The 12,484-nt window shown below is 43.0% G+C and overlaps 1 protein-coding gene across 23 annotated transcripts in view; it reads left to right on the top strand.

The window, feature by feature from the left end:
• Nucleotides 1-12,484, top strand: part of UNC80 (unc-80 homolog, NALCN channel complex subunit) — a 222,737-nt gene that overhangs the window by 154,670 nt on the left and 55,583 nt on the right. For all 23 annotated transcript variants that reach the window (XM_073646576.1, XM_073646580.1, XM_073646583.1 and 20 more), the window contains 2 exons: nt 39-257; nt 352-552. In XM_073646576.1, coding sequence (XP_073502677.1) covers nt 39-257; nt 352-552 — 420 coding nt within the window. The remainder of the gene's footprint in view (nt 1-38; nt 258-351; nt 553-12,484) is intronic.

The raw sequence follows: 12,484 nt of genomic DNA on the forward strand, positions 1-12,484 counted from the left end.
GTGTCCAAAAAAATATTTAATAACTTCCTATATTTCAGAGATAACCTTCATCTGCTGGAAGAAGGCCAAGGGCTACCTAGAGAAGAGCTAGATGAAAGAATTGCAAGGGAAGAGTTTCGGAGACCTCGAGAGTCCCTACTTAATATCTGCACAGAATTTTACAAACATTGTGGTCCTAGATTAAAAATTCTGCAAAATCTGGCTGGAGAACCACGGGTAACTTCGTTGGAACTCCTAGATGTCAAGTCACACATGAGGTATGTGTCCTACTGAATGATGAAACACAAGAACATTGACTGATACTTATGTAGTAAATGGATGATCATGTTTCTCATTTCATATTTTTGATAGGTTAGCAGAGATTGCTCACTCCCTCTTAAAGCTGGCACCTTATGACACACAGACCATGGAGAGTAGAGGTCTAAAGCGTTACATTATGGAGATGCTTCCCATCACAGACTGGTCAGCGGAGGCAGTGCGGCCGGCCCTTATCCTCATCTTAAAGAGGCTGGATCGTATGTTTAATAAAATACACAAAATGCCAACTTTAAGGTGAGCAGATGCTACAGAAACATGGCTTGAGTTTCTGATGTTGCAAACCTTGAAGTAAGGGCATGAAATATAAGTTGATTTCCTCTGCTACTGGCCACAACCAAGTTGTGGTGGGTTCTTTGGGCAACAGCAGAGGAAATTAGTTTAACATTTTTCTAAATAAGGTAGGTAAAAAAATTACATTCACTGGTTGAACTTCATAGTAACACTATTGACAAGGTAGTTTTGATTTTATTGGATATAGATGAAATTGTTTTTTTCTTTACACTGAAATAATGTATGTAACCCTTGGAGCATGTGCATTGTTCATCGGTAAGTCTTTGACAACCACTCTTTCAAAGAGGGCTAGTAGATCTACTGGTGGGGAAAAGTGGAGTCAGTAATTATATTGCATTTGTTTATGGCAAAATTTTCATGGGAAAATCCCATAAAACGATGTTTAATATATTTATATATCTGCTATGTATATTCTGATGACAGCATTTTATAGCATACCTGTATGAGCGGTGACAAAAATGAACTTGTAAACCCCAACGTTTCAGGACAATAGGAGTCTTATTGCCCCATTGTAATAGTAGAAGATGAAAAAAAAGGACATTACATTAAAAGTTCACCAATATGTTATTTGTTCATGTATCTATGACAGATCAGATGATCATATTGGCAGGATTTCCCCTTTGAGGAAATGTGTCCATAATCTCCAGAAATGTAAATTAATGTAATAATGCTGTGTAGCAATTCATCTCGTGCAGCAAGAGCATTACAACAGTATGTTCTCCAGACCTAAACTTTTAGCAAGATCCTGTATGGGTGGAATAGTGTGTACATGCATATTGGGAAACAAACACTTAAACATAATGTGTTCTACATTAACTGTCTTAATGGAAAGTACTTGTATTTAAACCATAGGTTTTTACTTTACAAATTATTTACATAAAAAGCGAAGTAACTGTGTAGGCTCTGGTGAACTGCAAGTGTAGTGGGTATAACCAATACTATACGGTAACTGGAACTTAAAGTACAATTATGACTGCAGAAATTAAATCATGCTACAACTTGCTAAATTTTTTATGTGATTTGTCCGATAATTTTTCACAAAAAATAGTGTAGTCTGCAGTCCTATAACTGTCAGAAAAAATAACAGACTGAGTTCTAATGGATTTCGCTAAATGGATTGTCTTCTGCGGACAACCCGTGTCCATAAGCCCTATCTTCATATAGGAGAGATTCCTTCTCGGGAATTTTTTCTATGAACCAGAATGTGTGTTTTATCTGAACAGTCTACATGAAATACAAAATTTCCCTGCAATGCTGGGCTGGTTATATAGTTCCTTGGCAAAATCAACTGTTTGCCAGTGATGTCAGGAGCAGGTAAGTAATTAGGGTCCAGGAGGTTCTTGGTAGCAATTTGGAAAAAAAAACAGTCCAGAAATGCAATCACAATTCTGTTATAATGCAAGCGTGAAAGAAGACTGAGGCCACGGCCCCACTATCAGTATTTAATCAGTATTCGGTCAGTATTTTTTCTCAGGAGTGGAAGCCAAAACCAGGAGTGGGTGATAAATGCAGAATTGGTGACTTGTTTCTATTATACCGTTTCTCTGATTATTCCTCACCTGATTTTGGCTTCCACTGAGAAAAAATACTGACCAAATACTGATAGTGGAGCTGTGGCCTTAGCGTTAGTATTTCACTGTGACGCGATACCTGACAAACAATAGTGCTATAGAATATAGGATATGCACATAAAGGGGTCGTCTGCCACTGAACAACCCCTTATTAATGAGCCTTGGGAGGTGAAAAAATGAAAAAGAAAAAATACCTCTCGAAATGGCACCGCTCCTCCGTACTCAGACCTGCCGGTCTATTGGCATCAACATCTGGCATGGGCGGCACAAGAGCGCTGCAGCCAATCAGTGGCTGCTCATCAGCTGCAGCATTCACATACCATCCAAGTGGGAGAATCTCAGATGCATTTTTTTTCACCTCCCTGGGGCCATTAAGAAGGGGTTGTCCAGTAGTGGACACCTCTTTTAGAGGGAATCTGTTAGCTTTTTTAAAAAATTTTCTTCCATAGACCAACACCATGATCTATTACACAAGTTAAGGCCATGTTCACACGATCAGTATTTGTTCAGTATTTTACATCAGTATTTGTAAGCCAAAATCAGGAGGGGAACAATCAGAGGAAAAGTATAATAGAAACACATCACCACTTCTGTATTTATCACCCACTCCTGGTTTGGCTTACAAATAGTGTTGAGCGATACCTTCCGATATCAGGAAATATCGTATCGGATTGGATCGGGCCGATACCCAAAAAGTATCGGATATCGCCGATTCCGATACCGGAAACCAATGCAAGTCAATGGGACACAAATATCGGAATGAAAATAAACCCTTTCTTTCCTTGTAGGTTAATTCTACATGAAGTAAAACAACTAAGAATAATGTAGAATGACATGAAAAGCCGGCAATTCATCAGCGGCATACACCGGTACCCGACAATTTACAACAGAAAGAATAGAGCTTCACACATAGATTAGATAGATAGAAACATGTCAGTCACATATATATGAAGTACAGTGACAGTGTTGCTTACTGTACTTGTCATTTAGTGTAAAGGATTTATTTAAAAAAATAATAGTGTTTTCATGCACCGTCTCTTTAAGAAAGCCGGCCGGCAATTCAGCATCTGTACCCGACAATTTAGAACAGAAAGAATAGAGAATCACACATAGATTAGATAGATAGAAACATGTCAGTCACATATATATGAAGTACAGTGACAGTGTTGATTACTGTACTTGTCATTTAGTGTTAAAATAAAGGATTTATTTAAAAAAAAATTGGCGTGGGGTTCCCCTTAATTTTAGGCTCTAGCGGAGGTTAAGCAGACAGCTGGGGCAAATGTTTGAAGCCTGGGAAGGGGGTAATACCCACGGAGCTTCCCAGGCTACTAATATCAGCCCCCAGCTGAATACCTAGCCTTTACTAGCTATTAAAATGGGGGAACCCCCCCAAAAAAATAACGTGGGGTCCCCCCTAATTTAATAGCTAGCACAGGCTAGGCAGACAGCTGGGGGCTGATATTAATAGCCCAGGAAGGGTGCCATGAATATTGGCCCCCTCCCAGGCTAGAAACACCAGCCGTCAGCCGCCCCAGAAATGGCGCATCCATAGGATGCGCCAATTCTGGCACTTAGCCTCGCTCTTCCACGCTGCCCTGGTGCGGTGGCAGGGGGTAATAGGGTTGGGGTTGATGTCAGCTTATAATGCCAGCTGACATCAAGCCCAGGTTAGTAATGGAGAGGCGTCTATAAGACACCCCCATTACTAACCCCATAGTCAAAGTTAAAAGAAAACACAAACACCCAGAGTAAAGTCCTTTAATTGAAATAAAGACACAATTCTTTATTGTTCTAAATTAAACCATACTTACCATCACGCCCATTCCAGCTGAAGCCAACGATCTCCTGCAATAAAAGAAAAATAATAAAGCAACCTCATCCTTACCTTTCGATGGTTCCCAGGACAGCTCCAGCTCTGCTACATCGAGATGACAGGATGGACCGCAGCAGAAAGCTGCCATCCAGCCTGTCATCCCGCAGACACTGAGAAGGCAGGCATGCTTGCGCTCCTCAGTGTCTCTCTGTGACGTCATCCAGATGAGCCGAGTTCATGTCCAATGAACTCAGCTCACCTCATGCACGTCACTGACAGCGTGGGAAAGTTCTCCTGCACTCAGCGCTTCAGCGTGAGAATTCTCCCACGCTGTCAGTGACATACATGAGGTGAGGTCATGTCCAATGAACTCAGCTCACCTCATGCACGTCACTGACAGTGTGGGAAAATTCTCACGCTGAAGTGCTGAGTGCAGGAGAATTTTCCCACGCTGTCAGTGACGTACATGAGGTGAGCTGAGTTCATTGGACATGACCTCGGCTCATCTTTATGCCGTCACAGCCAGACATTGAGGAGCACAAGCATGCCTGTGCTTCTCAGTGTCTGCGGGATGACAGGATGGATGGCAGCGTTCTGCTGCGGTCCAGCCTGTCATCTCGATGTAGCAGAGCTGAAGCTGTCGTGGGAGCCATGGAAAGGTAAGGATGAGGTTGCTTTATTATTTTACTTTTATTGCAGGAGATCGTTGGCTTCAGCTGGAATGGGCGTGATGGTAAGTATGGTTTAATTTAGAACAATAAAGAATTGTGTGTTTATTTCAATTAAAGGACTTTTTTCTGGGTGTTGTGTTTTTTTAAATACTTTACTAGAAATTCATGGTGGTCATGTCTAATATTGGCGTGACCCCATGAATTTTGGGCTTAGGGCCAGCTGATAATACCAAGCTGGCCTTAACCCCTTTATTACCCAGTGAGCCACCGCACCAGGGCCCTGGATGAGTTGGGTACAGCGCCAGAAGATGGCGCTTCAATGAACGCGCCATTTTCTGGGGCGGCTGCGGACTGCAATTTGCAGCGGGGGTGGCCCAGAAAGCTTGGGTCTCCCTGCGCTGCGGATTCCAGCCCCCAGCTGCATAGTTGTATCTGGCTGGACACAAAAATAGGGCGAAGCCCCAAGCATTTTTTTTTTTAATTATTTCATGAAATTCATGGAATAATTAAGAAAAAAAGGGCTTCCCTATATTGTTGTGTCCAACCAGGTACAAATAGGCAGCTGGTGGTTGGGGGCAGCCCATTCCTGCCTGCTGTACCTGGCTGGACACAAATATAGTGCGAAGCCCCACGTCAATTTTTTTTTAATTATTTCATGAAATTCATGGAATAATTAAGAAAAAAAGGGCTTCCCTATATTGTTGTGTCCAACCAGGTACAAATAGGCAGCTGGTGGTTGGGGGCAGCCCATTCCTGCCTGCTGTACCTGGCTGGACACAAATATAGGGCGAAGCCCCACGTCAATTTTTTTTAAAATAAATCCTTTATTTTAACACTAAATGACATTTGAGGAGTTAATAAAGATGCAGTCCCTAAATTATTATTTATTTTTTAATTAATTTTTCCCAAAACTTTTGACGTGGGCTTCGCCATATTTTTGTATGCCAGCCAGGTACAGCATCCAGCTTCTATGAACGCGCCATTTTCCGGGGTGGCTGCGCACTGCAATTTTCAGCGGGGGGGGGGGGGGGGGGGAGAAAGCTTGGGCCTCCCTGCGCTGCAGATTCCATCCCCCAGCTGCCTAGTTGTACCTGGCTGGACACAAAAATAGGGAGAAGCTTCACGTATTTTTTTTTTTTAATTATTTCATGAAATTCATGAAATAATTAAGAAAAAAAGGGCTTCCCTATATTGTTGTGTCCAACCAGGTACAAATAGGCAGCTGGTGGTTGGGGGCAGCCCGTTCCTGCCTGCTGTACCTGGCTGGACACAAATATAGTGCGAAGCCCCACGTCAATTTTTTTTTAATTATTTCATGAAATTCATGGAATAATTAAGAAAAAAAGGGCTTCCCTATATTGTTGTGTCCGGCCAGGTACAAATAGGCAGCTGGTGGTTGGGGGCAGCCCGTTCCTGCCTGCTGTACCTGACTGGACACAAATATAGGGCGAAGCCCCACATAATTTTTTTTTAATTATTTCATGAATTTCCTGAAATAATTAAAAAAAAATTGACGTGGGGCTTCACACTATATTTGTGTCCAGCCAGGTACAGCAGGCAGGAACGGGCTGCCCCCAACCACCAGCTGCCTATTTGTACCTGGCCAGACACAACAATATAGGGAAGCCCTTTTTTTCTTAATTATTCCATGAATTTCATGAAATAATTAAAAAAAAAAAAACGTGGGGCTTCTCCCTATTTTTGTGTCCAGCCAGGTACAACTAGGCAGCTGGGGGATGGAATCTGCAGCGCAGGGAGGCCCAAGCTTTCTGCCCCCCGCTGAAAATTGCAGTCCGCGGCCGCCCCGGAAAATGGCGCGTTCATAGAAGCTGGATGCTGTACCTGGCTGGCATACAAAAATATGGCGAAGCCCACGTCAAAAGTTTTGGGAAAAATTTATTAAAAAATAAATAATAATTTAGGGACTGCATCTTTATTAAGTCCTCAAATGTCATTTAGTGTTAAAATAAAGGATTTATTTTAAAAAAAAATGGCGTGGGATCCCCCATAATTTTAGTCTCTAGCGGAGGTTAAGCAGACGGCTGGGGCAGATGTTTGAAGCCTGGGAAGGGGGTAAAACCCACGGAGCTTCCCAGGCTACTAATATCAGCCCCCAGCTGAATACCTAGCCTTTACTAGCTATTAAAATGGGGGACCCCCCCAAAAAAAATGACGTGGGGTCCCCCCTATTTTAATAGCTAGCAAAGGCTAGGCAGACAGCTGGGGGCTGATATTAATAGCTCAGGAAGGGTGCCATGAATATTGGCCCCCTCCCAGGCTAGAAACACCAGCCGTCAGCCGCCCCAGAAATGGCGCATCCATAGGATGCGCCAATTCTGGCACTTAGCCTCGCTCTTCCACGCTGCCCTGGTGCGGTGGCAGGGGGTAATAGTGGTGGGGTTCATGTCAGCGCCAGCTGCCATGAAGCCCAGGTTAGTAATGATGGGTGTCTATAAGACACCCCCATTACTAACCTACAAAGTGTTAAAAAGAAAAAACACACTACACCCAGAAAAAAATAATTTATTTGAAATAAAACACCATTTTATTTAATTCTTAGTTTACTAAAAAAAAATAGTTACCTGTCCACGTTCCTGCGCTGATCTCCCATGCACAGCTGTCACATCTGGAGATGGTGACAGCTGTGCATGGCTGCTGTAAGCTCACGCTGCCGGGAACACGTCCGCTCCCGGCAGCGGGAGCCACTGACTGAGGTTACCGGAGTGCATTCAGGCAGCGCAGCTCCGGAGACCTCCTTTACGGCAGTGCTGTACCGTGGGAATTTCTCACGATACAGCAGTGCCGTAAAGCAGCTAACCGGAGCAGCGCTGCCTTAACTCTGGTGAACCCTTACGGCCCCGTCATTCTAGCGGCGGCAGCGGTTCAGAGCGGTCACATTCTATGTGGCTGCTCTGAACTGGAGATCTTCGTGGGACACTCGTGGACTGCTACGGAGGGGTAAGGATAAGGTTGTGGTTTATTATTTTATATTTTATTACAGGAGATCGATGGCTTCGGGGAATTAGGTGTCTAGGTGAGTATAGGTGTAGTTTTTTATTTTTTACTTTATTTTAGGTGACGATCGGCGGGGACAGGTAATGTATAAACTAATTTCTTTTAGGTAACCACTGGCCACCAATGACATGTATCTAACATTTATTGGGGACACAGTAGGGCAATTTATATAGCAGGATCAGGCTGATGGGAACTACTGCTCCCATCGAGCTGATCCTGCTGGCACGAGTGGACGGGGGACAGACATAGGCCGATGGGAGTAGTAGTGTCACATCGGCCTATGTCTGCCTGCACGCACAGACACCCCGCACACACACCCCGCACACACACACACCCCGCACACACACACCCCGCACACACACCCCGCACACACACACACCCCGCACACACACACCCCGCACACACTAATCATGACGGGTCTGGGAGGTGAGGCTGACCTGTGCGGCCGTGGGAAAGTTCATGTGAGTTCATGCAGTCAAGCATGAACTCACATGAACCCTCTGAGGGCACCGCGGCTACTTCAAATGAACAGCTGATCGGCATCACCTGATACCTCAGCTGTTCATTTGAAATAACCGGCGGGAAAGCGCAGCACAGAACGGGAAAGCCGGCGGTGAAGTCTTTTCACTGCCGGCTTCCCCGCCCGGGTCCTTCGCTCCTTGGTGCTGCGCTCCCCGCCCGGTCCTAATTTACGATTGGGATTGGAGGTGGCGAGGGGAGCGGAGGATCGGGGTGGGAGGCTGCGGGGAAGCAGTATGGGGCTGTGTGATTGTTTAAAAGCCGGCGGCTTTTTACCGCCCGCCGGCTTTTAAACAATCAGGAGAATTCTCCCACGCTGGGATGGCATTCTGATGACAAGCTGGATCGCAGCTGAGCGCTGCCATCCAGCTTGTCATCCTTCACAGACACTGCAGAGCGCAGGCATTATGGGAACTTCCGATTCCGGTATTCGATATTATAAAAGTATCGGAATTAAGTATCGGAATTCCGATACAGTGAATATCGGCCGATACCCGATATTTCAGTATCGGAATGCTCAACACTACTTACAAATACTGATGTGAAATACTGACCAAATACTGAATGTGTGAACATGGCCTAATCATGATTCTAAAGATGGCTTCACTAGTTTAATAGATTTCTCTGCAGTGGAGGCTGCTGGTGGCCTACAACAATGTTTCATATGCTGAAGAAGGGTGTGTCAAATTTAATTTGGGGCATATATTTTATCTTGTGGGTTGAAAATTAGTGATGAGCGAGCGTGTTCTGTTAACCCTTTCGGCGAGCATGCTCGGGTGCTCGCCGAGTATTTGCAGCGTGCTCGGTGATATGTTTGAATCACTCCCGTGTGCATGATTTGCGACTGTTTGACAGCTTTAATACATGTGAGGAATGCCTAACAAACAGACATTCCTCACATGTATTAAAGCTGTCAAACAGTCGCAAATCATGCACACGAAGTGACTCAAACATAACATTCGACCACTCTGAAGAAGACACTTGGAAAACACCCGAGCATGCTCGTAAATCTTGAGTAACGAACATGCTCGCTCATCATTATTGAAAATGAATTCTGTGCCAGGTCTGAGCTGTCATTGATTACAGCTATAATTTATACCAGTGCTTTAGAGTCAATATGTGAAGCCTAGCCTACTTTTTAACCCCTTAGTGACCACTAGACATCTTTTTACTGACTTGTGATATAAGAGATTAGTGTTCCCCGATAGGTGACAATCCTGTAGCTGTCACCTGTACACCATAGCTCAGAACTTGCTACATTAGCCATGATCAGTGTTGGCACAGACCATGGACGTTTAACCCCTTAGATTCTTCTGTCAATAGTGACTACAGAATCTAAGTAGTTAACAGAGTGTGGGGGCTCCCTCTTTAACCTTATCGACACCCTGAGATCTTGATTGTGTGGTCCTGATGTCTGTCTTGGCAGTTCATAGCCAAATAACCGAGTCTGCCGGCTATAGCGGCCTGTTCAGATATAGATTGTAAGCTTGCAGGCAGGGCCCTCACTCCTCATGTAACTGTTGAAATGTGATACACTGTATTGTTTTTATTGTCTGTACGTGTCCCTACTTAATTGTAAAGTGCTGGCGCTATATAAATAAAAAATATTATTATATTAAGTTATCAAAATTTAGGTGGTAAAAATAAACTTTTTCATTCTTGTCATGCCACTTTCCATTACTTCCTGAAAAGAACCAGAAGGGTTAATGATCTACCTGAAAACAATTTTAAATACATTCAGGGGTGCGGTTTTTAAAATGGTATTACTTTTGGGTGGTTTCCAACGTATAGGACCCCCAAAGTCACTTCAAACCTGAACAGGTCCCTATAAAAATAAGTTTTGCAAATTTCCTTGTAAAAATGAAAAATTACTGCTACATTTTTAAACCTTCTAAAATGCTAACAAAATAAAACAACACGTTACAAATGGTGCTGATGTAAAGCAGACATGAGAGAAATGTTATTTATTAATGTATTTGTGTGGTATGACTGTTGGGATTAAATGGATAGTCATTCAGAGTTTGAAAAATGTAATTTTTAAAAAAAAAATTGTCAAATTTCTGATATTTTTATCAATAAACGCAAAACATATCAACCTAAATTTACCATTATTATAAAGTATCATGTGTCACAATCTCAAAATCAATGGGATATGTTGAAGCATTCCAGAGTTATTACTGCATAAAGTGACACTGATCAGATTTTAAAAATATTGGTTCGGTCACTAAGGGGTTAAATCTGTGCCAGGGCAGGTGCAAAATAGCAAAGTGTAGCAAAAATTTTGTGCAAATAGCCCTTGACAAGGTGACCTTTTGACACCAGACCACTAAAATATATCAGTTTATGTGATAAATCACTGTGGTGGTCTATATTATTATTTTTGAAGCAATCAATGTTGCAGGTGTTAGTAAATTTGTCTCATTCCTCCCGTTTTCCATTCTTTAAAAAGTGTCAAGTAGGTGTAAGATGTGTCTAAAACATAGCACGTTCTCCATATATTTTGTTTTGTGAATCTCCACCTATTTATCTACACATTAATATTTTATCTAAAAACCAATGTGCAGTACACTGGGTGCACAATTATTAGGCAATTTGCATTTTTGATGATTCATTTTATTATTGAACAACCCCAGTGCTGTCGGTCAATCCAAAAGGTTAATAAATCTGAATATTTAAGAAAGTGAAAGTGAGGTTTTGTCTTTCTTAAAAGAATTTTTATATATGCAGAATTATCAGGCAACTAAATGAAAAAGATACATTTTCTCATCTCAATTGTTTATTTTAATCTGTTACAGTGAGAATAATAACCAAACAACTCAAAATGTAAAAAAATAAAATTCTGACATTTAAAAAAATATATCAGTGACAAATATAGCCACCCTTATTTTTAATAACAGTTATAAGTCTTCCATCAATGGAGTCTGTCACTTTCTTAATCTGTTGACGATCAACTTTTTGGGCAGAACCAACCACAGCCTCCCAGACACTGTTCAGAGAGGTGTACTGTTCTCCTTCACCGTAAATCTGCTGTTTAAGAAGGGCCCACAAGTTCTGATTAGGGTTTAGGTCAGGTAAGGAAGGGACTATGTCATTATTCATTCATCTTTTAAGGCCTTTAAAGGCAGCCGAGCAGTGGAGACTTTGATGCATGGCGCATTATCCTGCATAAAAATCATGGTTTTCTTAAAAGACACAAATTTAAAGAAAGTGTCTTCTAAAAACTGGCACTATGTTTGGGAGTTGATTTTCATTCCATCTTCAACCTGAAAAGGTTGATCTAGCTCATCTTTAATAATACCGGCCTGTTGCAGTACCCCATCTCCACTCCAGTCGAAGTGGAGGTCTTTGCTTGTTATTGATCCACTGACGGGCCCATCCATCTGGTCCATCAAGAGTGACTCTTATCTTATCAGTCCATAAAACCTTTGAAAAATCTGTTTTCAGATATTTCTTGACCCAGTCTTGATGTTTCACCTTCTGTGTCCGGGAGCATCATCCTGCATAAAAATCATGGTTTTCTTGAAAGATGCAGATTTTTTCCTGTACCATTGCTTAAGAAAGTGCCTTCTTAAATCTGGCAGTAGGTTTTGGAGTTGATTTTAAGTCCATTTTCACCCCGAAAAGGTCCAACTAGCTCATCTTTAATAATGTCAGCCCTTAGCAGTACCCCACCTTGCTGGCATCTGAGTTGATGAGGAGGTCTGTATGTGGCGACCCCTGAGGGTTCAGTCGCCACAGGGGTACTGCACCTCAGCTTGAGGTGTGGTATCTCCTCTTCCAGGTAAGGATGGAGCATCTCTCAGGCCCCCACTTCACCATTCAACACTACACCACTCCTGTCCTGTAGAGGGCCTAAATGCACCAGGGTGCTGCCCCGGCCTGGGAAATAGGAGATGGGGGGAACCAAAGATAGGGGGAACCATGTAGTGGGTGAGGGTAAAGAACACACTTTTAGGTTACACTTATTCATTCATATTTAATCTACAGCCATCTTAGGTTCAAGGTCTTTGATTGTGATCTTCATCGCTGATTGTGGCCTTCTGCTAGAACCTGCAGCCTATTGAAGATTCACGGTCCTCGTTCTCTGGCCTTGAGACGAGGAGCGGGTCGGAGTTAACCACTGCCTCTACCCGGTCAAGGTCCCTACCTAAGAAGGCCAGGAGGGGAGCAGAGGAGACAAGCTCCACAGGCAAAAGGATCCCAGGGGGATGCAGACGGAGCGGCACACGCCACCTGTATTTCTTACTCTGGCCTAGTCAGAGGGAGTCCTGCTGCAAGAGGGG

Source organism: Phyllobates terribilis, unplaced genomic scaffold (genome assembly GCF_046119375.1).
Source record: "Phyllobates terribilis strain yellow unplaced genomic scaffold, ASM4611937v1 Scaffold_9__5_contigs__length_417890890, whole genome shotgun sequence".
Taxonomy (NCBI): Eukaryota; Metazoa; Chordata; class Amphibia; order Anura; family Dendrobatidae; genus Phyllobates; species Phyllobates terribilis.